Here is a 27,808-nt window from a genome sequence, read left to right as displayed (position 1 = left end):
TCGCTAAGGCACGGCGAGCGCGGCCCAGGGCCGGCACTGGCCCTCAGGGTAGTGGCCCGGTCAGTGCGAGCTCAGCTCCGGGGGGTCCTCAGGGGTCTTTCCAAACACCAGGCGCAGATGCCCCCAAGTGGAGAAGGCGCCCCCTTTCAGCAGCACGGAGCACAGGCTCTCAGCAGGGCGTGTTGAGCACACAGACCCGCTCCCTCATCCAGGGAGCAACGCCTAGCAACAGCCTGAGGACACGCTGCCCGGCTCGCTGAGGCCCCGCGCCCCTCAGCCCCGCGCCCCTCAGCCCCGCGCCCCTCAGCCCCGCGCCCCTCAGCCCCGCGCCCCTCAGCCCCGCGCCCCTCAGCCCCACGCCCCTCAGCCCCCTCCGCAAGCGGCCTGACCCACTTCGTCAATGCCGGCGTCTCACAGGGCGCTTCCTGCGCGAGCCAGGCTGCCGGCTTCCCGCAAATGTCAGCCCGCCGAGCTGCAAGGCTCTCCATGTGCAAGAAAAACAGGATTTAGAAAGAGACCACCATTCTACAGCTGGACGGAAAGGGGACTGGCAACCACCCCTCTTCTAACCCTGGTCCTGCATGTAACGCTATCGTCCGAAAAGAGAAATCCTGAGATTCATGCTGGAAACCAAAAATAAAAAATAAAATCACAATTGAAATGTTAAAATCGCAGAGGCACTGCTGGCCGCCCAGCACCCTGGGCGCAGCTGCACGCACACCAGCGTCGGGGATGACTGAGCGGGGGCTCTCCCCAGCAGAGCTCCGTGAGCCGAGGGGAGGCGAGGGCTGACCGGGCCCCCCACCGGCACCCCTTCTCCCGCGGCGGGTGCCCAGACCCCGCAGGAATGAAGCCCGGGCCCCCGAGGCTGAAGGAAGATAACGGGGGGGGGGGGTGCGGGGGGCACCTCTGCTTTGCGGGGGAAGCCGGGGCTCATGCCTGCTGCACTCGCGGCCTCGCTGCCGCGGACCAGGCCCGACCGACCGACCGGGGCGGCGCGCCGCCGGGGCCCTGCAGACCGAGGGGCCGAGGGGCCGAGGGGCCGAGCGGGGGAGGTCAGGACGCGCCTCCTACCTTCCTCTTCCGCTCCGCGCGCTCCCGCGGGCTTTTCCGCTGCTTTCTCCTCTCCCTCTCCAGGATCTTCTCCTTCTCCTCCAGCTCAGCCTCTCGAACTTTTTTAATAGAAGCCGCAGCGTGAGCCATTTTGCGGGGGGATCAGCGGAGCAGGGCGGTGCTCAGCGCCCGGTCCCCGCGGTCCAGGTGGCGGCAGCCGCGCAGATGCGCTTCCCGGGCGGCGGCCGCCGCGACGCTCCGCCCCCAGCGCGGCCGCCTCGGCTCTGCCGCATCCGCGCGCGGCGCCCGGGCCGCAGCCACTGCACCTGCCCCTCCAGGTGCGTGCGCCCCGCGAGCTGGCGGCGCCCCCGCGGACGGCAGGCCGAGCGCGCTCCTGCGCGGCCCGCGCGGGCGTCACTGCGGCAGCCCCGCCTCGCAGGCCCGGACTGCGGACTGCGGGCCTCCCCGCGGCGGCTCGGTGCGCGGCGGCTCGGTGCGGGGCGCGCACAGCCCTGCCTCCGCCGCCGGCCCTGCCTGTGCGAGGCGCCCGCAAGCACGGATCACGCGGCTTCCGGAGGCGCCGCCGGGAAACCTGCCACAGACCCGGCGCGCGTGGGCGGGCGGGTTCCAGATCCACGCGGGGCCGGTGGGGCCCATCCTGCAGGGACAGGCCTGGGAGGGCGGGGGAGCAGGCGATGCCTAAAACCAGGCATCCTCAGGAGGCAGGCGGGGACTCGGGGTTCCCAGGGTATTGTTAACGCCCAGCGAGGTTTCTGCCAGTCCCGCCGGGAGACGCAGAGGAAGGAGACAGGGCTGGACCTGGGAGCCCCCGAAGGCGAGGTTTCTAGTATTCCCGCGGCCTTTCCTGCCAAATGCCCAGACTTGACCAGCTTTATCACGGACCGATGGGGTGCCCCTCATTTCCTGACCACGCACCCCTGGACGCTCCTGACAGTCAGGACACGGGTGCAGGGCGGGCTGGGAGAGCCCCTCCCCACACACCACCTCCTCCTACGCGTATTCCATTATTAAGAAAGAAGTAGAGACATTCAATGCACTCTTAGAAAATATGGTTTTGGCTGGAACCCAACCCCTGAGACATGCCCGCCCAGACACACGGAGGATGTCAGGGTGCGTTTGGGTGCCACACGCAGATAAGACAGTAGCTCTCCGAGGCGGGAAACACTCGTTTTCCATGCTGGACATGGTCCCTACACGTTTTAGCTTATCATAGTGTAACGTAGAATTTTTCTCTTCTACCTAAACAAGGTGGAAGCAGTAGGTTAAGCAAATACCCCACAGGAAGCGGGTGCACTTGGTGGTTGGAGAGAACCAATCTGGTCCAAAGCCAGTCAAGCCTGGCAGGTGTGGCTCAGAGCGTCCACCTGTGAACCAGGAGGTCAGGGTTTGATTCCCGATGGGGCACATGCCCAGGGTGTGGGCTTGATCCCCAGTGTGGGGCGTGCAGGAGGAAGCCAATCAATGATTCTGTCATCACTGATGTTTCTCTCTCTTTCTCTCCTTCTCCCTCTCTGAGGTCAATAAAAATGTATATATTAAAGGCTAAGTGACAAAACCACTGGTCGACCAGTCGCTATGACATGCAATGGCCACAGGGGGCAGATGCTCACTGCAGGGGCTGCCCCCTGGTGGTCAGTGCGCTCCCACAGCGGGAGCGCCCCTCAGCTGACCCACAGGCACCAGAAGCCGAGCAGTGGCAGCTGCAGGTGCAGCAGGGCCAGGATGAGCGGGAGCAGCAGGCGGGAGCGGCAGGCAGCGTTGGACTGCCGGTTTCGGCCTGATCCTCGCAGACCACGCCAAGGGACCCCACTGGTGCACGAATCTATGCACCGGGCCTCTAGTATATTAATTAAAATAAAAAGTCAAAGGGGGGAACAGGCCTAAGCGTGGCCAACAGGGGGCGCTTCTGGCCCACAGGACAGAGGGGGTCCCAGCCCTCCTCTAGCCTGGGCAGCTGGGAAGTCATCTTCTAAGGAAAAACCAGCCTCTTTTCCGCCCCCGCTCTGGAAATCTTGTCCGTATTTACAAGGAAACACACACAGGCTTCCTGGGAAGATAGCACGTGGGCCTGGGAGGGCTCCTGTGTGTCCGGAACCAGGTGGCCGCCTGCCGCTCGCTAGAACAATCACACCTGCCCCCTGACGTTCTCCAGGACCCTCCCTCGGCTGTGGCGGGTCCGAGCGGTCGCCAGGAACCAGGTGGTTCTGGGGAAGCCGAGGACGACCACCAGGCGCTCTCTTTCCTTGTAAATACTTTGAAAAAGTGTTTTCAACCGAGCAAGACCCGTGGGTGTCCCAGTGAACTGTGGCTGAGCCTCCTCCCTGGTCTCCCTGTGGGAGGGTGCCTCGGGGCGGCCTGCCCGCGGCCCTCCGAGCCTGTTCCTATGTCAGGATCCTCTCTCCTCAGCACGGGCCGCAAAGGGAGGGAGTCGCGAGCACAGCCAGAGGGGCACGCTGTCCAGAAAATGGTTTATCTCGTTAGCCTTTCGTGTGCCCCACAGCCCTCCTTGCAGGGACGCTTCCTAATGCCGGGAAAGCACGCATTTTTAAACCTTCCGTACGGTGACTTCCAAACAGTTCTTGGCGTGGCCGGCAGGGTCTTAGTCCGAAGGTCCTCTCCCTTTATTTTTCTACAAAGAGCACGAGAGGAAGCTCTTTGTGTCCCTCTTGTCTCGTGACAAAAAGGCAGTGAGTCGGGTGTGAGTTTGTTGGATGTTAGTTCAACATGCACATTCCACAGAGCAAGGTGGCTGCCAGGTCTTCATAAAGCAACACACCGCTTTCTGCTGCTTTCTCCTGTGTCTTTGGATGCGACAGAGACGCAGAGTCACTGTGTTCCCGCAGCTGAGGGCACTGGGAGGCACGGGGCAGGGGCAGGACCTCCCATCGGCCCGCACTCCCTGCGGCCGGGGGCTCCCTGCGCACATCCCACACAGGAAACGCGGGCCGCGGGAGCATTCTCACATACAGCAAAGCAACCAGGAGCCGAGGTTTCAGCCACCTGGTCCCCAAGCAGGGGACACGCTGCCCCACACGTGGTGGGCGGCCGCGCGGATCCGTCCGAGCTCCAGGGACCAGCGTCTCCCGGGGTAAGGCCTCCACAGCTCACCCCGCCAGGTCCTCACGGTCAGCCCTCCCTGTGGCCCCGGCTGCGCGAGTCCCTGTCCTTTCTGTTTGGAAGGAAAATCGGTGTCGGTTTTCGGCGGGAAGAGCGGTGGGCACTCACCAGCTGCGCTCGGCACAGACAGGGCACCAGGTCCAGTCCCAGGGGCTCCGCGCCCCAGCAGAGGCGGTGCCCGCGGCCTCCCACCGGGACCTGCTGGCGGCGCCCGCTCCACCAGAGCCCCTGCCGCCAGGGGACAGGCTGGGTCTGCCCCCCAGGGCTCACTGTGCGGACAGACGTGACAGCCAGCGGGACAGCCCTTCAGAGAGGACGCCCTCCCTTGGGGACGGAGGGACGCTGGCCATTCGCTTGGTCAGGGCGTGTTCGATCACCGCGCTGCCCCGCCATCAGCCCCGCCCTGCACAGCAAGCTGTCCCCGCCGCAGACCCGCGGGCAGGCGGGGAGAACCAGCCGCAACAGAGGCTGGGACCCCTCACCCGGGAGCCGTGCTCCCCTGAGCTGGGAGCCCAGTTCCTCTCCGCAAGGTCGTGGACACCGAACCCTGTGGAGGCTTCCAACCGGCAGGAAAGGGAACTGAACAGGCGTCGCCGAGCCGCACCCACCGCCCCCGGTAGCAAACCTAGCAGAGCAGAGCCTGCGGACCAGCAGCGCCCTCCGCGGACACGCTTCTGTGGCGGTGGCGTGCGCACAGCGACCCCAGGGCCGGGCGACCACTGACTGCAATTCTTTGTGAGGCCCCACTGACGCCACGTGTATCTTACCTTTCCCGAAATGGCTTACATTTAATCACATGCTGTGCCTAAGTCAGTAAGGCCTGGGAGCCGTGAGTGTGAGTGTACCTGGCTGGGGGGCGGGGGGGTCTACACCTTGTGGGCCAGGAGTGACGGCTCCGTAACTCCGTATTCCTGGCCGGTAAATTACTAGCAAGAACACCTCAGTGTTTTTCAAACTTGACGATAGAAAGACGTACACGAGCCTTAGAGGACAGCCGAGTCTGCTGGACGTCAAACATCCAATCCGCGCTGGATGCTGCGGCCGCCTGCCGGACCCCTTGTCACACAGGCAGATGCGCCCGGAGCGCCACCAGCACGGCGGGCCGGCCACGTCTCTGCGGGCACAGCGGGCCTGTGAGCCCTGCTGCCCAACAGCACCATCGACAAACGGTCCCGCCCGGCCGGCGGGGCTCAGGGTTGAGCATCGACCTATGAACCAGGAGGTCAGGGTTTGATTCCCGGTCAGGGCACAGGCCCAGGGTGTGGGCTCGACCCCCTATGTGGGGCGTGCAGGAGGCAGCCTCTCCATGATTCTCTCTCATCGTGGATGTTTCTCTCTCCTTCTCCTTCCTCTCTGACATCAATAAAATATATTAAAACAACAACAGCCATTCCGTGCTGCGGTGTTGGTGCCGGACTCTGAGGAGCTGCAAGGCGCTGTGCGCGCCGGGTGGCCAGTCGGTCCCTGACGGTGTAAACGTGGACTCCCACGGCCTCACGGGGAGGCAGCCACATCCCCTCACTGCTCCCCACGCCGACGGGTCCCTTCTTCCCCCAAAGACAGCGTGTCCTCTCCCGGCAGCCAGTGTGCTGACCTACAACTTGAGGCTGCTGCTTGGCACCCGGAGCCTCTTGCTTTAGCACGACACACTCCGCTCCACACCCACGCAGGCACCGCGGTCCGGAACCACGGGACCACGGGGCGATCACACCCACCGGCTCTGGAAACCACTCTGGCGAGGCGCAAGCCTCTTCGGTGCTGAAGTCACTCCCAAGTCAGGTCCGCCACCAACAGAAGCCCCGCGTGGGCCCCCCGGAGCCGGTCCCGCCCACCGAGCTCCCGGGGCCAGGGACGCGGGATGTCCCGGGTCCTCTCCGGAAAGGCCACACAGCTCCGGGAATGCAAGCAGAGACGGAGCTTTGCCTCCTGCGTGCGTGCCCTGCCGGCTCTGAGCTTCCACCGGAAAACCTCCAGAGCGAGAGGCGGGAACGAGAGACGCGTCCACATAGGTTCCGAGGCTGGTGGGTGCCCCGTCCCCCGCCCCCTGAGACCTGCCAGCTGCCCCCTCGGGCCGAGTGGGAATAATAAACAGCCAGCCCTCGGGCTGAGTGACAGCCGGGGTTCAGGGCCTGGAGTTTCAACAGACTCACCGTGAGCAAGGCCGGCAGCAGGGATCTAGCGCAGCCTCGGCCGCAGGCGACCTGCACAAGTCGTTCCCAGCAGCTCGACCAGCACCCCGTGAAAGACAACACAGCTACCGCGTCCCAGCAGAACACGCAAACGCGCGGGAAGACGTCAAACAACGGAACCGTGAGCAAGGCACTGGCCAACAACGGTGGATTTAAAAATATAGCCCAGCCCTATCTGGTCTGGCTCAACGGTTAGAGCATCGGCCTGCAGACTGAAGGGTCCCGGGTTCGATTCCGGTCCAGTGAATCACAGAACCAGCACACACTGCCGGCCTTCGGGATCTGTCCTTCTCTTAATGAAAGTGTTGACGACGATGTAATAAATCTTCACACGGAAATGCATCCTTCAACATCTGAGGATTCAAAAATGTCACCAAAATCTAACAGATAAATGAGATGTGACTGAAAACATGCAATAGACTATTTTTTCACAAAAAATAACAAGCTGAGGGTTTGGGTAGAAACTTTAGGCAACGTTCAGCCCAGCTAACTCTGAAAGAAAGCCTTCTACAGAGACGCCCCTGTCCCGCCTCGGGGACACAGCCTCGCACCCGAGGCCTCCACAGGGAGCGGACTGGTTTTCTCGTCTCCTTCCTCGAAAGACGGCGTTGAGAGGCCCCTTCACGCGGTTACTTAGCGGAGGCTCTCCCATGCCACCTGCCCGCTGCCCGGCGCCACTCCCACCACCTGCGACGCCCCCCCCCGCCCCCCGCCAACCAGGGCTGCTGTGGCACCCAGAGCCAGGGGCGCTCGTGCGACCTTTGTCCCCACCTGTTCTTGTCGCTGCATCACGCACTTTCAATAAGTCCTCCCTGACGGAATATGGTGCAGACAGTTGTCTCGGGAAAATCAATGTGATGGCCTGTGAGTCCTTGACAGCACGAAGCCTAAAGGGCATTGCTTTGGGTTCCAGGTGTGGCAGAGACAAGCGGCAAGATGGGGAGGTGGCTTCGGAAGCATCTAGAAATCCTACAATCAAATGGTTTCTCAAGTGTCTTTAAGTTCTCACTCCAATTAAAAGACACCAAACTGGCCCAGCCGGCCTGGCTCAGTGGTTGAGCATCGACCTATGAACCAGGAGGTCACGGTTCTATTCCTGGTCAGGGCACATGCCCAGGTTGGGGGCTCAATCCCCAGTGTGGTGGGTGCAGGAGGCAACTGATCAATGATTCTCTCTCATCGTTGATGTTTCTATCTCTCCCTCTCCCTTCCTCTCTGAAATCAATAAAACTATCCTATATAATAAAAGCCTAATATGCCAATCGACCGAACCGTGGAAGGACCGGTGGAACGACTGGTCACTATGATGCGCACTGACCACCAGGGGCAGACGCTCAATGCAGGAGCTGCCCCCAGTCCGCAGGCCCCAGGCCAGCCAAGGTGGGTGCCGTGGGGGTCCCCCCATTGCCCCACTGGTCACCCCACAGAGGGAGGCGACCAGCGGCAGTGGGGTCAGGGCCAGCAAGTGGGCGGCGCCAGGCCAGCCAAGGCAGGTGCCAGAGGGGGGCCCCGATCGCCCCACGGGTCGCCCCACAGATCAGCTCTGATTGCCGGCCAGGCCTAAGGACCCTACCCGTGCATGAATTTCATGCATCGGGCCTCGTGTGTGTGTGTGTGTGTGTGTGTGTGTGTGTGTGTGTTTTAAAGACAGCAAACTGGAACACCAGATGAGACAATATCTGCGAGTAGGTATTGTTTACTCAAAAAAGACAAGGCAAAAGCCTGAACAGTGGAAAATTCTTGAACAAAAAAAAATCCTTCAACAAAGGTCAATGACCTGACCTCATTGGTGAAGGAATTCAATGTACATGTTTGGAGTTCACATGAAACATTTAGGGTGTGTGGGTTTCACGGCTCGCAGCTCTCCACTGAGCCATCTTCTTGTGGTCTGAGCGAACACCACAGTTTGCTAATGTTCTGACCCTGAGCACCTCGTGTGGGGAGGTCCTGAGCCTGGGTTTGCATCCCCTCGGGCTCCGTGACTGTGGGGACAGTAGCAGCCTTTGCAGGCCCGGCTCCTGGGCACGTCGGGTGACAGTGTCTCTGACAGAAGCAGGGGAAACAGCACGTGGGGGACATGGGCGAAGCCCAATCGTAGTAACTACGCACCATCTCCCAGAACAGGAGCCAAAGCACGAACGGGAAAGCGGGAAAGGGACGAACACGTACGCGCCAGGTCAGTCACCGGAGAATGCCTCTGTGTGCTGCGTGGGGGCACGGAAGCCCGCCACGGGAGGACACGGAAGCCCGCCACGGGAGGACACGGAAGCCCGCCACGGGAGGACACGGAAGCCCGCCACGGGAGGACACGGAAGCCCGCCACGTGAGGACACGGAGGCCCACCACCCAGCGGCACGGAGGCCCACCGCCGGGACAAGGGCCTGACCGAGCGCGGCCTGACCTCGGCTGCCCCCCGCCCCCCAGAGCTGCGAGGGTAAATGTCTGCTGTCCGTAAGCCCGGTCGGTCCCAGCCGCCGGAACACACTGAGACACCGGCTGTGCTCCAGAACGTGTCCCCTCAGGAGGCCAGCGCCTCAGAAGCCCCGTTATTTAACCAAACCAGAACCAAGGCTCAGACAGGCCGGGTCGGAACAGAGGCCCCTCAAAGCTCCACTCAGAACAAAAACAGAACAGAGAACAAGGGCCCCAGCTGCTGGGCGCAGCCAGGAGGGGCGCCGGGCCGGGCCCGCTGCACATCGAGGCGTCACAGAGCAGCGACAGTGCCAGGTGGCGGGTGCTCTCGCTCTCAGAATTAATCTCTAAAACCCGATTTCAGCAAAGGGCAGGGCTGGCCCTGTTCCAGGGGAAAATGCAGACGCACACTGCCAGCCCGCAGCCGGCTCACCTATGAAATACAGTGGAGAAATGTGTCAAAATGAATGCCTTTCCCACTCATAGGATTGGAGAGAAAATGCTGTCTTTCCTGAAACAAAACAGAAACAAATAAGACACGTGCACACACGCACCCCTCACACATGCACACACACCCCTCACACACGCGCACCCCTGACACGAGCACGCATGCACACATGGGCACCCACGGTGCTCACAGCCACACTGCAGACAGCCACGTGCCTGGGACCACTCTGCTGACGCATTTCCTGCGGCGTCAGCACCGGTTTCTCAGCAGGAATATTCACGACTCCACCCGAGGCGCTGCCTCTGGAGGTGGGAGAGTATTTTTGGACAAACCCGAGCGAAGGTTCGACCGACCTCCAGCCTCGCCAGGCTTCTGCAGTGACAGCTGCATGGCCCCGGGGGACCCCTACACATCAGAGACTCCATTTCAAGAAAAGGATCTGCAGCTTAAAAATAGCAAAAAACAACAGAAAACTGAAACCAGATCAATGTGTTGTCCTGCGCGTTCGCATAAATGAGCGGCGCGTGGGCGCCCTCTGCTGGCGGGTGGAGGTTACAGCCGGTTGCTCTGGAGCGCAGTTGGACTCCGGTGAGGGAGCCGCCCTCGTGCTTGCTCCTCACACCTTGTTTTGTTGTGATATTTTCCTGTCTTGCAGGAGAGTGACAGGGAACATCATCTCTGCGAGGCATGCAGCAGTAAACGAGAAGAACCTAGTGCAGAGGATGAGCTAAAATGCTGCGCACGTTTTCTGTAAAACAGTAGCAATGAGACACAACGCAAGTACAATTCGAGCACCACTGAGATCTTTGTGGGCTCTCGGTTGTCAAATCCTTGCCTGGGGTTTGTCTGAATCTAAGTCTAGGTCAGATCAATACATGTATGACTAACTGAAACTTACTTGTCGATGCAGCCCCGAGCTATATATTAATAGACATTAAGTCAGATCTAGTTTGCACACTCGTGAGTGATACAATATGACCCGCTTTTTGCTCAGAATAAAAACATTTCAAAGTGTGAGTGCAGAATTACTCCCAAATATTATGTCCTAACGAGAGGACCAGTGCACGAAAATTCATGCACTGGGGGAGGGGGGGACTGTGCCCTCTCACAGTCCGGGAGCCCTCAGGGGATGTCCAACTGGCCTCCCTCTGTGGGAGGTAACTGGGTGGGCGGATCAGGGGCCGGCGCCGCCTGCGAGTGGCCGGCCCTGCCCCCCTGATCACCCCTCCCCCACCGATGATCGCCATCCCCTCCCTCTGCCCACTGGCATGTGCCTTGGCTGGCCTGGTGCCCCCTGCTGACCGGTCATTCTGCCATTCGGTCAATTTGCATATTACCCTTTTACTATTTAGGATTTCCATCAGGTTCTAGAACACCACAATCCTTATAACAATTATTCCACATGGGAACTTTCATGCTTACATCAAACCCAATTGGAAAATAATTTGGAAGTCTCAATAGTAAAGGTTAACATGAGTGAGTCTTGACATAGTCCCCAGGGTCTCGGAGTGCTCTGGGTTCCTTTTACTTCTCATACCTAACCTTTCAAACCCGGCTGCCTGCACCCTGGGAATCTCTCTTCCCCGTTTCTGCTTCCCATCTGCACGTGCCTGACTTCGGCCACTCGACCTCCTAAACGAACTGAAAAGGTTTGCCCGACCGGCTCCTCAGCCCCCCCTACGCGAGGCACAGGTCACGTGATCCCCACATCCAAATTCTGCTCATCCTGTTCCAAGATGAGAGGGACCAAGGGTTCTCTAACTCCCCCGCAGGACCAGCTCACTTCTCATCTCAGTGTAGACACTGGGTTTATGCTTTGACATCAAAATGTAAAATTTAAAAAAAAATTTCCTTACACTAGGATTTATAGTTCTCTGATTTAATGACAATTCTATTTTGAAAATCAGACAATATAATTAAAATATTACCATTCTGTTAAACATTCTGAGGTACCCAACTGTAAAATTCTGATAAATTTACCTAACAGAAATATCCTGAAATTTTAGTAACAAAATCATTCATCTCAACAATCTAGGCTGGCCACTGCCTGGGACTTGAGGGGTGCCGCTTACTGACGAGCCTCGCCTATTACCAACACCCCATCATGTCACTGACGGTACAGACCCCTGCCCCGAATTCCCACGGGGCGGGGTGGAGGGAGAGGGGCTGGCTCGGGGGCAGCAGACAGCTGCCCTGCCCTGGTGCTGGGCCTCTGGAGGGATTGGAGGTCACCTGCTTCCTGGGTCATTGTCCTTAGGTGCAGGGTCCTGGGGGGAGGGGGGGTGCAGGGTAGGGGGGGTGCAGGGTCGGTGGGTGCAGGGTGGGGGGGGTGCAGGGTTGGGGGGTGCAGGGTCGGGGGGGTGCAGGGTTGGGGGGTGCAGGGTCGGGCGGGGGTGCAGGGTCGGGGGGGGGGGTGCAGGGTCCGGGGGGGGGTGCAGGGTCGGGGGGGGTTGCAGGGTCCGGGGGGGGTGCAGGGTCGGGGGGGGATGCAAGGTCGGGGGGGGTGCAGGGTCGGGCGGGGGGTGCAGGGTCGGGCGGGGGTGCAGGGTCGGAGGGGGGGTGCAGGGTCGGGGGGTGCAGGGTCCCGGGGGCCGCACCCTGTCCTTCACGGCCCTCACTGACGGAGAATCGCTTCCCTTCCCCCCTCTTTAGACCCTGCCTTCTCCGGCTCCTTCCCCATTCCACAGCTTCTCACAATTCCATTCCAAACAATTGTCTGGTTGGTGACGCTTTTGTAATAATGAGATTTGCACACATTTTTATAAAAGGCGGATCGCTGCTTTGTTTTCCTTCCTCACGCCCAGCCCCAAATTCCCAAGTCTCCATCAGAATCACTAAAAACAGCATTTCTGAAGAAAGGACGGTCCCCAAGCCGGACGGACGGAGGGCCAGGCGGGAAGTGAAGGCGAGGAGGTGAAGGTCACCTGTCCCAAGGTCATCCCACCCTGTGAGCCGGTTTGGAGACCCTGATCCTCCCAAGTGCCGCCCAGTCCGCGTGCGGCTCCCTTTGGAGGGGGGGAGGGGGCAGGGAGGGGGGAGGGGGCGGGGAGGGGGGAGGGGGCGGGGAGGGGGGAGGGGGCGGGGAGGGGGAGGGGAGGGTGGGGGAGGGGGAGGGGGCAGGGAGGGTGGGGGCGGGGGAGGGGGAGGGGAGGGTGGGGGAGGGGAGGGGGTGGGGGCCAGGAGGGGGAGCGGGAGGCGGACCCCCAGCAGGCCGGTGCTCCCAGAGGGGAGCCGGTTGCCCGCCCCCCTGCGCAGCGGCTGGGGCGTCGGCCATTCGCGGGGCTGGGGAGGGCCGCCGGCAGCCCCTGGGCCCGCGGTGCCGGCCGCTCTCCGTGCAGGGCCCCCCGCCGCCCGGAACGCAGTCCCTGGGGCGCCGAGCCCGCGGCCGTGCCCGGCGGAGGCGTTCGTCCTCCCCTCCGGCGCCCAGGCCTCAGCCGGGAAGTGGCAGGAGATGGAGGGGAGGGCGAGAGCGCGGGCCAGGCAGGGGGCGCCGTCCGGCCTCCGCCCGCACCCGCCGAGCCCGCGGCCCGGGAGCTCCGCCGTCCTGAGGCGGATTCCCAGCCCCGCACCGGGGCCCGCCGCTCCCGCCCCGCGGGCCAACCCCCCTGAGGGCGGCTCCGTGTTTGGGGGGAAGGCGGGGGCACAGGGATGGGGGCTCCGCACGGGGCGTGGGGGGCCCGCTGTCCCGTTAAGGTGCAGTCCCCGGGCTCCGCGGGCTCACTGCCGCCTCCGTCCGCTTGGAGGAGTCTGTTGGGACCATTTGCCCATTTTTAAGTTGTTTTCTACAGTTTCCATAGTTCTCTGTATATTTTAGGTACGAGCTCTGTTTGGCGTCATGGCCATGAAGCCGCCCTCACAGCCAAGGCCCCTGGCCCCAGGCCGTCTTCAGAGGGCTGTGGCTTGCACTTGGCACCGGAGTCTGGACCCACTGGAGGTGCTCGGGGAGGAAGTCTGCCCTCCCCGCTCCCCGCTCACTGTTCTCACTGTTCGGGGAGGAAGTCTGCCCTCCCCGCTCCCCGCTCACTGTTGGGGGGCGGTGGATGCCCCGCCCGCCCCGCACCAGCTGTGAGACTCTCTGCATCCACCGGTTTCTGGGCGCCCTGCTCCGTCCCCCGGCCCGTGTGCCCGCTCTTCCAGCACAAGGGCCTCCTGCGAGGCCTTCGGAGCTCAGTGCGAAGCCGCCAGGCTGGGCAGCGCCCGCCCTCCTCGCCATCTGCCTCCGTGGGTGCTGGCCTCCGGCCTCCCACCCGGCGTGTAACTCTAGAATCAGCTTGTCCATACCCACAGCCCCTTGGGGGTTTGATTGGGATTGTGCTGAACCCCAGTTCAAACTGGGGACAGTGCATCTCAGCAATGGTCCCTCGCCCTGTCCATGAACAAGGAATGTCCTCCGTTCACTCAGATCTTCTTGGTCCTTGCACTGGGCTTTCGCAGACCTCTTTCGGTTCTTGTTCCTGTTTGTGTTTTTACCTTGAAATTGCAATGTTATTCATTTGTAATATATTTTTCTTGATTTCAGGGAGAGGGAGAGAGAGAAACATCAGTGATGAGAGAGAATCATTGATGGGCTGCCTCCTGCACGCCCCCTCCTGGGGATTGAGCCCGCAACCTGGGCATGTGCCCTGACTGGGAATTGAACCCTGACCTCCAGGTTCTGAGGCTGACGCTCAACCACGGAGCCACGCCGGCCGGGCTGTTCTTCAGCTTTATACAGGGACGCGATGGGCTTCTGCACATGAACTCGTACCCTGTGGCCTTATGGCATCACCTTTTAGTCCACAGGGTTTTTGTTGGTGACGATGACTTGGTATTTTCTACATAGAGCATCATGTCACTTACAAACAACTTTCTTTCCTTCTTCCCAGTGTGTATACTTCCTTTTCTTACTGCATCGGCGAAGCTGCCCATGTCCTGTGGGGCAGGAGTGATGAGGGGGGACGTCCCTGCCCTGTCCCAATCTTGGGGGAAAAGCATCTAGTTTCTCTCCATTAGCATGATGTTAGCTATACCAGGTGGGTGTGGTGTAGATGTTCTTTCTTAGTTTGCTGAATTTTTTAAAAATCAAAACTTGAGCTCTGGCCTGAGTGGCTCAGTTGCTTGGGTTTGGGCCCATGCACTGAAGGGTCACTGGTCTGATTCCAGTCGGGCACGTGGCCAGACTGTGGGCTTGATCCCCAGTAGGGGGCGTGCAGGAGGCAGCTGATTGATGTGCTCTCACATCCATGTTTCTCCCTCTCCCTTCCTCTCTCTCTCTCTCTAAAAATCAATAAATATTTTTTTAATCAAAACTTGGTGTTGGATTTTGTCCATCTATTGACATAATCATATAATTTTTCTTTGACCTGGCTTATTGATACAATGGTTTATTTTTATTGATTTTGAATGTTGAACCAATCTTGTACACCTGGGATAAGTCCCACGCAGTCACAGAGTCATAGTATGTAATTTTTTATATGCTGTTGCATTCTACTTGCGAATATTTTATCCTTTCACGTCTGTTTTCATGACAGATATTGGTCCACACTTTTCCTTGCCTGTCACGTGTTTATCTGGTTTTGCTAGCAGGGCCTGACAGACACATTCAGCAATTGTCCTTTTTCTTTCTGCTTTCTAGAAGAGATTATGAGGAATTGATGTTATTTCTTCCTTAGGTATTTGGCAGAACTTATCAGTGAGCCCATCTGGGCCTGATATTTTTCTTATTGGAAGCTTATTAAGTACTGATTCAATTATTTCTTTACTAGAAATAGGCTTGTTCCTGTATGACAGGAGGTGGATTATGTTTTTCAGGAAATGGGTTCATTTACTCTAACTTGTTGTTCTGAATATTTCTTTATTGTCTTTTCGTGCCCATGGGAGCCGTACTGAAGTCTCTCGTCAATTTCTGATACCAGTCATCTGCAGTCCCTCTATTTCTTTTCTTGGTTAGCTTGGCTAGAGTCTCATCATGTTGTTTCATTCGTATTTTCTAATTTTTCCAAATGGATTCACGGCCCACCGGCAGGTAGAGGAGGAGATGGGAGTTGTGGGACAGTTTGCCCGGACACTTGTCAATCACGAGGCTGTGTCAGGCTTCAGTTCTCAGCTGGCCAAATCCGACTTGTGAATATGTATTCAGTGTCCATGAAAGAGCAAACTTTCCACACTATTGTGTTTTCCCCAACCAAACTCCAAAGTTCGCTGCAAAAAGCTAAAATAATTCGCAGGGCTCAGATACGCCCCTGGGCCAACCTCCGGGAATCTGTGTCTGCACCGTCTCTAGATTGTATCTAACCTTTAACACCCCTTCTACCGGTCAGCCTGAGGCCCAAACTAGACAGTTTTCATCCATACAGTCCTTCCCGGAGCACGGAGGCTGAGAGCGTTCCAATCGAACCAATTCCCATTTATTTTCCCTTTGGGTTAGGACAGTGGTCGGCAAACTGCGACTCGGGAGCCACATGCGGCTCTTTGGCCCCTTGAGTGTGGCTCTTCCACAAAATACCACGTGCGGGCGCCCACATACAGTGCGATTGAAACTTCGTGGCCCATGCGCAGAAGTCGGTTTTCGGCTCTCAAAAGAAATTTCAATCGTTGTACTGTTGATATTTGGCTCTGTTTGCCGGCCACTGGATTAGGAGAAAAGTGATAAATGCACGTTCCTGTGGGCAGATTTGGGGGTGCGGGTACCATCATCCAAGCCCGAGATCTGACACAATTGGGTGCAGAGGTCACAGGTAGGACATGCGTCCCATCAGACGGGAATTCTAGCTCAGCAGAGAGAGGGACTCGCTCGGAGCAAATCCAGCCAGATGCCAAGGAGGCACGGCCCGCGGATGGGGAATGAGAGGAGCTCATGTTTCCCAGAGAGAGGCCTCAGGGAGCCGCCGCGTGACCTTGGAGGCCACCGGTTCGCCCGGGACCAGCTGGTGGGTCCTGGAAGGTGATACAATAAAGATACACAGGGCGGCGCAAAAGCAGGTTGACGGCTGTTTATATGGAAAACAATACGATGTTAATAATAACACAAGAATAAACTGGTGTCTCCCGTTCTCAGCCCAGTATTTTGAAGAAGGGTCAGCATGGCGGAGAGGGGACAGACAGACAGAAGTCTCTTCCTTTAGACAATGAAAGTCGGGGGAGTCTCCTTCCGAGAGGCGTCGAGGGAGGATGGCTGCACAGCCTCACTGCACCCCGAATCCAGGGCGGAGGGAAGCAGCCCTACCTGCACCTGCGGCATCGCCCGCCCATCTGCGCTCCCGCAGCCCAAGCGCAGGTGCAGACTGGGCTGCGGCGCCGCTGCGCCCCCTACTGTCCACCGGTGGCTTTGCAGCGGCATCACTGCAATCTCCAAAGACACCACTAGAGGCCGCCCCGCCACAGCACGAATTCCGGCCACACCTTAATTTTAAAAAAACCTCAACTAAAGTGGCAGACACCATGTTTGTGACCAAAGACACATAAATGTACACAAATCTAACTTTATGTTTAAAATTCAACATGATGGTAAAATCTTTGCTGGAGTATATATGGAATCTGGTTCTGATATTTCAATTAAACACCTCTATCACCCGACCAACATGGCTCAGTGGCTGAGCATCGACCTATGAACCAGGAGGTCAGGGTTTGATTCCCGGTCAGGCACATGCCCGGGTTGTGGGCTCGATCCCCAGTGTGGGGTGTGCAGGAGGCAGTCGATCCATGATTCTCTCTCATCATTGATGTTTCTCTCTCTCTCCCTCTCCCTTCCTCTCTGAAATCAATAAAAAATATATTTTTTTATAAAAACACCTCTCTCAATCCAACAATAACTAAATATGCTGATTATCTTGATTGTGGGGATGGGTTTATGGTTTATACACCTGTCAGCATTTATGAAATTATAAACCACAGCAATCTGTATGCCAAATACCTGTGTCAATTATGTCTTTTCAAGCTGCTAATACAGCAATGACAGAGACCCCCTGTTCTGTGACCTGGGTACTTACTGGTTTTGAATCCATCACCTGCAGGTGAATGTCCACATTTTTAAATCTTATTTCAACATGGTTCCCTCAAGACTATTTCTTTTCTAGTGATTTCAGACCTTTGTCTCAGAGATGTATTGATAAGAAAAGTACTTACGAATCTGAGGAAGCAAAAGAGCATTCCCGTGGTCTTTAAGAAGTGGCTCTTTAACAAAAATCACCGCGCACTGCAATGGAAAATAAGCAGAAAAACGACCTCCCGCAACTTGCATGCACTTCATCTCATTCACCTTAGATCTCTGTTCCGTGTGGGCCCCGTGTCCCGGGAAACGCACCGTCACTGACTGAGAGCAGCAGCGCCGGGCGCTCCGGGCCTCTCCTCTCTGAGGGCTTCGTGCTGCCCTGGGCCGCACCCCCGCTCGGGAGCCATGATTTGGGGACACAGAAGAGTCGCAGTGAACGGCCAACACGGAGCTCCCCGGCTGCCACGCGGAGGGGCTTCGCTGTGAACCACCACCCACAGGAGGAGGCACGGCGTGAGCTTCCAGGAGAGCCATCGGGGAGCCTCTCTCCGCCAGCGCGCGGCGGCCGGCGGGGCCGCACGGGAAGGGGCCGGACAGAGGACAGAGACTCTCACGTGGGCTGCCATACATGTGCCGGCACCATGACGAGGGGCCGATCTTCAAACATAAGTTGTTCCTTGTAGAAATCACGGCTGGGGGTAGACACAGACGATGAGGCAGCTAGTTGTGGCTGAAACAAATATAAACACGTTTTTCTGAAGCTTCAGAAAGTCCCCGACAGCGTGCCAGCACGCAGTCCTCTGGGCCTCAGTGTTCGTGGCGTGGAGACAGCCTGCGTGGCCGCCGGGTCGCCCTGGCTCTGGGACACCCGTGAAAGCGCCAGGAGCATGTCCAGCACGCGGCGCTCGCACCGTCCCCGGAGGCCGGGCCGGGCCGGGCACGGCGAATGCCCACTCCAGGGCTGCTCCTCGGGCCTCACCTCCTGTCGTGGAGAACTGCTCTCCTTTTAGCCTTCCCGTTTCTAAAATCATATTGACATCGCTACAACCACTGAGGAAAACCATTTGCGTTACCTAATAAGGTTGAAAATGTGCACTAAAAAGGACATTCATGTGTTTGTATTAAAAATTTCCTATCCTGAGGGCCATGTCATCAATAACACAATCCAGTCCCCGAGGAAGCGGTAACTGAGCCAATCTCTGTGAGCGTGAGCGTGTGAGCATGTGAGCGTGTGTGTGTGAGCATGTAAGCGTGTGAGCATGTGTGTGAGTGTGTGTTTGTGTGTGAGCGTTTGAGTGTGTGTGAGCATGTGAGCGTGTGTGCGTGCGTAAGCGTGTGTGCATGTGTGAACATGTGAGAGAGTGTGTGTTTGTGTGTGAACATGTGAGCATGTTTGTGAGCGTGTGTGTGAGTGTGTGAGCATGTGTGTGAGCATGTGAGCATGTGAGCGTGTGAGCGAGCGTGTGAGTGTGTGTGAACGACACCCTATGCCAGTGATGGCGAACCTATGACACGCGTGTCAGCACGGACACGCGTAGCCATTTCTGATGCCACGCGGCCGCATGCCGAGGATGAAACATTTGCTGCTCCTGAGGATGAAACATTTGCGACTAGAGTCTTGGAGTTAGTTTTTTCCTCAAACTGACACACTACCCGAGTTATGCTCGGTTTTTTGGCGAAGTTTGACACACCAAGCTCCAAAGGTTGCCCATCGCTGCCTATGCAGATGCTATCCCATACACTTCACTGTGTCCCCTCACTTACCCCTCACAAAGGTGTCAGGTAGGCATTCATATCAGCCCTGTTTTAGAGACAATTAAGTGAAGATTCCAGAATTCATGTGCCCACAATCAACATACAGCAAGAGGCAAGGAGTAGAGGAAACGAATAACAGACATAATCACTGATTTACCAAGAGGCACCGCTGAATCTGGCCACACTTGGCCACAGCAGCCCTGCAGTTCTACCCGTGCGCGCGTGAACCCGAGTGTGTGTGCGTGAACCCGAGTGTGTGTGCGTGAACCCGAGTGTGTGTGTGAACCCGAGTGTGTGTGTGAACCGAGTGTGTGTGTGTGAACCCGAGTGTGTGCGTGAACCCGAGTGTGTGTGAACCCGAGTGTGTGTGTGAACCCGAGTGTGTGCGTGTGAACCCGAGTGTGTGCGTGTGAACCCGAGTGTGTGCGTGTGAACCCGAGTGTGTGTGAACCTGAGTGTGTGTGTGAACCCGAGTGTGTGCGTGTGAACCCGAGTGTGTGCGTGTGAACCCGAGTGTGTGCGTGAACCCAAGTGTGTGTGAACCCGAGTGTGTGTGTGAACCCGAGTGTGTGTGTGTGAACCCGTGTGTGTGTGAACCCGAGTGTGTGCGTGTGAACCCGAGTGTGTGCGTGAACCCGAGTGTGTGCGTGTGAACCCGAGTGTGTGCGTGAACCCGAGTGTGTGTGAACCTGAGTGTGTGTGTGAACCCGAGTGTGTGCGTGTGAACCCGAGTGTGTGCGTGAACCCGAGTGTGTGCATGTGAACCCGAGTGTGTGCGTGAACCTGAGTGTGTGTGTGAACCCGAGTGTGTGTGTGAACCCGAGTGTGTGTGTGTGAACCCGAGTGTGTGCGTGAACCCGAGTGTGTGCGTGTGAACCCGAGTGTGTGCGTGAACCCGAGTGTGTGTGAACCTGAGTGTGTGTGTGAACCCGATTGTGTGCGTGTGAACCCGAGTGTGTGCGTGAACCCGAGTGTGTGTGAACCTGAGTGTGTGTGTGAACCCGAGTGTGTGCGTGTGAACCCGAGTGTGTGTGTGTGAACCCGAGTGTGTGCGTGTGAACCCGAGTGTGTGCGTGTGAACCCGAGTGTGTGCGTGAACCCAAGTGTGTGTGAACCCGAGTGTGTGTGTGAACCCGAGTGTGTGTGTGTGAACCCGAGTGTGTGTGTGAACCCGAGTGTGTGTGTGTGAACCCGAGTGTGTGCGTGAACCCGAGTGTGTGCGTGTGAACCCGAGTGTGTGCGTGAACCCGAGTGTGTGTGAACCTGAGTGTGTGTGTGAACCCGAGTGTGTGCGTGTGAACCCGAGTGTGTGCGTGAACCCGAGTGTGTGCATGTGAACCCGAGTGTGTGCGTGAACCTGAGTGTGTGTGTGAACCCGAGTGTGTGTGTGAACCCGAGTGTGTGTGTGTGAACCCGAGTGTGTGCGTGAACCCGAGTGTGTGCGTGTGAACCCGAGTGTGTGCGTGAACCCGAGTGTGTGTGAACCTGAGTGTGTGTGTGAACCCGATTGTGTGCGTGTGAACCCGAGTGTGTGCGTGAACCCGAGTGTGTGTGAACCTGAGTGTGTGTGTGAACCCGAGTGTGTGCGTGTGAACCCGAGTGTGTGTGTGTGAACCCGAGTGTGTGCGTGTGAACCCGAGTGTGTGCGTGAACCCGAGTGTGTGTGAACCTGAGTGTGTGTGTGAACCCGAGTGTGTGCGTGTGAACCCGAGTGTGTGCGTGAACCCGAGTGTGTGCGTGTGAACCCAAGTGTGTGCATGAACCCGAGTGTGCGCGCATGAACCCGAGTGTGTGCATGTGAACCCGAGTGTGTGCGTGAACCCGAGTGTGTGCGTGTGAACCCGAGTGTGTGCGTGAACCCGAGTGTGCGCGCATGAACCCGAGTGTGTGTGCGTGAACCCGAGTGTGTGCGCATGAACCTGAGTGTGTGTGTGTGAACCCGAGTGTGTGTGTGTGAACCCGAGTGTGTGCGTGAACCGGAGTGTGCGCGTGTGAACCCGAGTGTGTGTGTGTGAACCCGAGTGTGTGCGTGAACCCGAGTGTGTGCGTGAACCGGAGTGTGCGCGCGTGAACCCGAGTGTGTGCGTGAACCGGAGTGTGCGCGCGTGAACCCGAGTGTGTGCGTGAACCGGAGTGTGCGCGCGTGAACCCGAGTGTGTGCGTGAACCGGAGTGTGCGCGTGTGAACCCGAGTGTGTGTGTATGAACCCGAGTGTGCGTGTGAACCCGAGTGTGTGTGTGAACCCGAGTGTGTGCGTGAACCGGAGTGTGCGCGCGTGAACCCGAGTGTGTGCGTGAACCGGAGTGTGCGCGCGTGAACCCGAGTGTGTGCGTGAACCGGAGTGTGCGCGTGTGAACCCGAGTGTGTGTGTGTGAACCCGAGTGTGCGCGCGTGAACCCGAGTGTGTGCGTGAACCGGAGTGTGTGCGTGTGAACCCGAGTGTGTGTGTGAACCCGAGTGTGTGTGTGAACCGAGTGTGTGTGTGTGAACCCGAGTGTGTGCGTGAACCCGAGTGTGTGTGAACCCGAGTGTGTGTGTGAACCCGAGTGTGTGCGTGTGAACCCGAGTGTGTGCGTGTGAACCCGAGTGTGTGTGAACCTGAGTGTGTGTGTGAACCCGAGTGTGTGCGTGTGAACCCGAGTGTGTGCGTGTGAACCCGAGTGTGTGCGTGAACCCAAGTGTGTGTGAACCCGAGTGTGTGTGTGAACCCGAGTGTGTGTGTGTGAACCCGAGTGTGTGTGTGAACCCGAGTGTGTGCGTGTGAACCCGAGTGTGTGCGTGAACCCGAGTGTGTGCGTGTGAACCCGAGTGTGTGCGTGAACCCGAGTGTGTGTGAACCTGAGTGTGTGTGTGAACCCGAGTGTGTGCGTGTGAACCCGAGTGTGTGCGTGAACCCGAGTGTGTGCATGTGAACCCGAGTGTGTGCGTGAACCTGAGTGTGTGTGTGAACCCGAGTGTGTGTGTGAACCCGAGTGTGTGTGTGTGAACCCGAGTGTGTGCGTGAACCCGAGTGTGTGCGTGTGAACCCGAGTGTGTGCGTGAACCCGAGTGTGTGTGAACCTGAGTGTGTGTGTGAACCCGATTGTGTGCGTGTGAACCCGAGTGTGTGCGTGAACCCGAGTGTGTGTGAACCTGAGTGTGTGTGTGAACCCGAGTGTGTGCGTGTGAACCCGAGTGTGTGTGTGTGAACCCGAGTGTGTGCGTGTGAACCCGAGTGTGTGCGTGTGAACCCGAGTGTGTGCGTGAACCCAAGTGTGTGTGAACCCGAGTGTGTGTGTGAACCCGAGTGTGTGTGTGTGAACCCGAGTGTGTGTGTGAACCCGAGTGTGTGTGTGTGAACCCGAGTGTGTGCGTGAACCCGAGTGTGTGCGTGTGAACCCGAGTGTGTGCGTGAACCCGAGTGTGTGTGAACCTGAGTGTGTGTGTGAACCCGAGTGTGTGCGTGTGAACCCGAGTGTGTGCGTGAACCCGAGTGTGTGCATGTGAACCCGAGTGTGTGCGTGAACCTGAGTGTGTGTGTGAACCCGAGTGTGTGTGTGAACCCGAGTGTGTGTGTGTGAACCCGAGTGTGTGCGTGAACCCGAGTGTGTGCGTGTGAACCCGAGTGTGTGCGTGAACCCGAGTGTGTGTGATCCTGAGTGTGTGTGTGAACCCGATTGTGTGCGTGTGAACCCGAGTGTGTGCGTGAACCCGAGTGTGTGTGAACCTGAGTGTGTGTGTGAACCCGAGTGTGTGCGTGTGAACCCGAGTGTGTGTGTGTGAACCCGAGTGTGTGCGTGTGAACCCGAGTGTGTGCGTGAACCCGAGTGTGTGTGAACCTGAGTGTGTGTGTGAACCCGAGTGTGTGCGTGTGAACCCGAGTGTGTGCGTGAACCCGAGTGTGTGCGTGTGAACCCAAGTGTGTGCATGAACCCGAGTGTGCGCGCATGAACCCGAGTGTGTGCATGTGAACCCGAGTGTGTGCGTGAACCCGAGTGTGTGCTTGTGAACCCGAGTGTGTGCGTGAACCCGAGTGTGCGCGCATGAACCCGAGTGTGTGTGCGTGAACCCGAGTGTGTGCGCATGAACCTGAGTGTGTGTGTGTGAACCCGAGTGTGTGTGTGTGAACCCGAGTGTGTGCGTGAACTGGAGTGTGCGCGTGTGAACCCGAGTGTGTGTGTGTGAACCCGAGTGTGTGCGTGAACCCGAGTGTGTGCGTGAACCGGAGTGTGCGCGCGTGAACCCGAGTGTGTGCGTGAACCGGAGTGTGCGCGCGTGAACCCGAGTGTGTGCGTGAACCGGAGTGTGCGCGCGTGAACCCGAGTGTGTGCGTGAACCGGAGTGTGCGCGTGTGAACCCGAGTGTGTGTGTATGAACCCGAGTGTGCGTGTGAACCCGAGTGTGTGTGTGAACCCGAGTGTGTGCGTGAACCGGAGTGTGCGCGCGTGAACCCGAGTGTGTGCGTGAACCGGAGTGTGCGCGCGTGAACCCGAGTGTGTGCGTGAACCGGAGTGTGCGCGTGTGAACCCGAGTGTGTGTGTGTGAACCCGAGTGTGCGCGCGTGAACCCGAGTGTGTGCGTGAACCGGAGTGTGCGCGCATGAACCCGAGTGTGTGCGTGAACCGGAGTGTGTGCATGTGAACCCGAGTGCGCGCGTGAACCCGAGTGTGTGCGTGAACCGGAGTGTGTGCGTGAAAACCCGAGTGTGCGTGTGAACCCGAGTGCGCGCGTGTGAACCCGAGTGTGTGTGTGAACCCGAGTGTGCGCGCGTTAACCCGAGTGTGTGCGTGAACCGGAGTGTGTGTGTGTGAACCCGAGTGTGCGCACGTGAACCCGAGTGTGTGCGTGAACCGGAGTGTGTGCGTGTGAACCTGAGTGTGCGTGTGAACCCGAGTGTGTGCGTGAACCGGAGTGTGTGCGTGTGAACCCGAGTGCGCGCGTGAACCCGAGTGTGTGTGTGAACCGGAGTGTGTGCGTGTGAACCCGAGTGTGCGTGTTAACCCGAGTGCGCGCGTGTGAACCCGAGTGTGTGTGTGAACCCGAGTGTGCGCGCGTGAACCCGAGTGTGTGCGTGAACCGGAGTGTGTGCGCATGAACCTGAGTGTGCGTGTGTGAACCTGAGTGTGTGAACCCGAGTGTGTGTGTGAACCCGAGTGTGTGTGTGAACCCGAGTGTGTGTGTGAACCCGAGTGCGTGAACCCGAGTGTGTGTGTGAACCCGAGTGTGTGTGTGAACCCGAGTGTGTGTGTGAACCCGAGTGCGTGAACCCGAGTGTGTGTGAACCCGAGTATGCGTGTGAATCTACGCACCTGAGACTGCGTTTCTCACACGGTCCCAGGTGGTGCCCACGCTGTGGTTTGGAAACACTCGTGAACCGCGAGGACGTCCACACCGTCCCCTGCACATCTCGTCCCTGCTCACTGTCTCCTGTGCTCACTGAGCTCCAGCCTCAGCCAGGAGCGTGGCGGGCAGTTCACACCGTGATGAAACTGACCACGCTGACCACACGGATTGTGACCCCGGAGCCACATGCCAGTCCTCACGAATGCCAATGTTCCAGGCTTTTCCATCTGTGCACATGACCGCATTTTCTAAAAACTGATTTTAGAAATAGAGGGAAGGAGAGAGAAACATCGATCAGCTGCCTCCTGCACGCCCCCTACTGGTGGTTGAGCCTGAAACCAAGGTACATGCCCTTAACCACAACCGAACCCAGGACCCTTCAGCCCGCAGGCCGACACTCTATCCACTGAGCCACCCCGGCCAGGGCCCTGGGGTTGTTTTTAAGTCCTTCGGTTTCACGCAGTGGCCCAAACCCCAGGCCCCGCATAGCGACCATCTGTACAGAGGCCTCCGTGTGTGGGGCTGTGTGCGGGCTGTGTGCGGGCTGTGTGCGGGCTGTGTGCGGGGCTGTGTGCTGGCTGTGTGCGGGCTGTGTGCGGGCTGTATGAGGGCTGTGTGCGGGGCTGTGTGCGGGCTGTGTGCTGGCTGTGTGCGGGGCTGTGTGTGGGCTGTGTGCGGGCTGTGTGTGGGCTGTGTGCTGGCTGTGTGCGGGCTGTGTGCGGGCTGTGTGGGGCTGTATGCGGGCTGTGTGCGGGGCTGTGTGCGGGCTGTGTGCTGGCTGTGTGTGGGGCTGTATGCGGGCTGTGTGCGGGGCTGTGTGCGGGCTGTGTGCGGGGCTGTGTGCGGGGCTGTGTGCGGAGCTGTGTGCGGGCTGTGTGAGGGCTGTGTGCGGGCTGTGTGCGGGCTGTGTGCTGGCTGTGTGTGGGGCTGTATGCGGGCTGTATGCGGGCTGTGTGCGGGGCTGTGTGCGGGGCTGTGTGCGGGCTGTGTGCGGGGCTGTGTGCGGGCTGTGTGCGGGGCTGTGTGCTGGCTGTGTGCGGGCTGTGTGCGGGCTGTGTGCGGGCTGTGTGCGGGGCTGTGTGCTGGCTGTGTGCGGGCTGTGTGCGGGCTGTGTGGGGCTGTGTGGGGCTGTATGCGGGCTGTGTGCGGGGCTGTGTGCGGGCTGTGTGCTGGCTGTGTGCGGGGCTGTATGCGGGCTGTGTGCGGGGCTGTGTGCGGGCTGTGTGCGGGCTGTGAGCGGGCTGTGTGCGGGCTGTGTGCGGGGCTGTGAGCGGGGCTGTGTGCGGGCTGTGTGCGGGCTGTGTGTGGGGCTGTATGCGGGCTGTGTGCGGGCTGTGTGTGGGGCTGTGTGCGGGCTGTGTGCGGGCTGTGTGCGGGCTGTGCGCGGTCTGTGCGGGCTGTGCGGGCTGTGAGCGGGGCTGTGTGTGTGGGCTGTGTGCGGGCTGTGAGCGGGGCTGTGTGCGGTCTGTGCGGGGCTGTGTGCGGTCTGTGTCGGGGCTGTGTGCGGTCTGTGTCGGGGCTGTGTGCGGGCTGTGAGCGGGGCTGTGTGTGCGGGCTGTGTGCGGGCTGTGAGCGGGGCTGTGTGCGGGCTGTGTGCGGGCTGTGTGCGGTCTGTGCGGGGCTGTGTGCGGGCTGTGTGCGGGCTGTGTGCGGGTCTGTGTGCGGGCTGTGTGCGGGCTGTGTGTGGTCTGTGCGGGTCTGTGTGCGGGCTGTGTGTTGTCTGTGCGGGGCTGTGTGCGGGCTGTGTGCGGGCTGTGTGCGGGCTGAGAGAGGCCGAGGCAGCGGCCTGGGGCTGAAGCAGCTGGGGAACCAGGCGCCAGGAAGACAAGCCCTGAGCTCTGTGCCCTCGGGCACTGTATCTCCTCGCTGCTCCTCGCTCCCATGTAAAGTGGGGATATAACAGGAGTAAATGAGTTAGTGTGGAATACTTAAAATTAACATTTTAATTCATTATTAAAGCACATAATAAGGGCTCAATAATGTCAACTGATTATCAGCAACTGATTTTGGTGATTTTCAAAATTATTCAGACCCATTTTATTACTTTGTTTCAGAAAGTTGGACGACAGGCATTTGGTAATTTTGCTTTTCAATCCACCGTAAAATTGCCAAATGGCATGAGAATCATAACTGTAGTCAGGAAAATGTAACCACGACCACACCACAGAGCCTACGCCGTGCGCCCTGCGATCATGGCCCTGCCTCCGCCCTGGTTGGCCTGAATCCCGGCATCCCGCTTCCCAGGCCACGTGGGCTCGTAATCCCCCGTCTCCGCAGCCTCGCAGGAGTGCGGGGGGACGTGAGGAGCACAGGCCGTGCTGCGGGCGGCCGTGTTCCTCCATCGCGGTGCTGTCTGTGCGGGGATTTCTGCCAAAAGTGGGCTGTGACCCGGCTCAGAGTCAGGCAGGCCTTGTGCCTGGCGCTCAGGGCCGGGCTGGGACACCCGGGATTCTCCGCCCTTTGAGGCTGAGGCACCGGTAATACGCCCAGCAGTCGCCCCAAATAATCTGATTACTAAAGGTCAGAGGGCAGGCTGGGTCCTTCAGCCATAATTCTGTCGCCTCTCAAGCTCGAATGCCTGGCCCAGGAAGCAGGTGATGGGGTGTGGGCACGGGGTCGCCCGGAACCTCCTACTCAGCCGCCAACCATATGTTACATGGAATCACTGGCCCAATGTGCTCAGATATTCTGACTTTTATAGAAATGCTGGAATTTCAGACTTTTATATGAAACTTTCTAATACCACAATGTTGGCAACTAATTCAGTTTTTGTTTTTTTTTTAAATATATTTTATTGATTTTTTACAGAGAGGAAGGGAGAGGGATAGAAAGCCAGAAACATCGATGAGAGAGAAACATCGATCAGCTGCCTCCTGCACACCTCCCACTGGGGATATGCCCACAACCAAGGTACATGCCCTCGACCGGAATCGAACCTGGGACCCTTCAGTGCACAGGCTGACGCTCTATCCACTGAGCCAAACCGGTTAGGGCCTAATTCAGTTTTTAAAACATTATGTGAGCTGCCCTGGCCAGTGTGGCTCAGTTAGTTGAAGGTCGTCCCATAAGCCACAAGGTCGTTGGTTTGATTCCTGGGCAGGGCACATGCCCAGGTTGCAGGCTTGATCTCCAGTAGGAAGTGTGCAGGAGGCAGCTGATTGGTCTCTCTCTCTCTCTCTCTCTCTCTCTCTCTCTCTCTCTCTCTCTCCCCCTCTCTCTCTAAAATATCAATAAAAACATATTTTTAAAAACATGTGAGTGAAACAGAATAAGCCTGTGGCTTCAGCCCTATTATTAAAAAAATAATCCCCAGATTTCATGGTAGAGGATGTATTCTGAGCAGACACACATACTGGTATATAAAACCAAACAAACAAAAACCTTTTACTGTCAGTGACCAGAGTCATTTAAAGACCGCTCCCCCGGGGTGACTTTTAAGAGCCTCTTCCTCCATAAATTCCGAAAACCTGGCCCGCTCCTCCCTCGGAAAGGAAGCCCAGGAGGTGTCGCTGTGGGAGCGTC

At 58.4% G+C, this 27,808-nt stretch overlaps 1 protein-coding gene across 3 annotated transcripts in view; it reads right to left on the bottom strand.

The window, feature by feature from the left end:
- ANK2 (ankyrin 2) overlaps positions 1 to 27,808 on the bottom strand; it is a 300,444-nt gene that overhangs the window by 153,604 nt on the left and 119,032 nt on the right. For 2 of the 3 annotated variants that reach the window (XM_079771698.1, XM_079771699.1), the window contains exon 1: positions 1,075 to 1,380. The exons of the other annotated variant lie outside the window; for it this stretch is intronic. In XM_079771698.1, coding sequence (XP_079627824.1) covers positions 1,075 to 1,203 — 129 coding nt within the window. In that variant the 5' untranslated portion in view covers positions 1,204 to 1,380. Of the gene's footprint in view, positions 1 to 1,074; positions 1,381 to 27,808 lie in introns of those variants that run through there. 3 annotated transcript variants of the gene reach the window in all.

The sequence above is a fragment of the Cnephaeus nilssonii genome (assembly GCF_951640355.1).
Source record: "Cnephaeus nilssonii genome assembly, chromosome: 5".
Taxonomy (NCBI): domain Eukaryota; kingdom Metazoa; phylum Chordata; class Mammalia; order Chiroptera; family Vespertilionidae; genus Cnephaeus; species Cnephaeus nilssonii.
The sequence above is the reverse complement of the archived record's forward strand: the minus strand, read 5'-3'. Positions and strand labels throughout refer to the sequence as shown.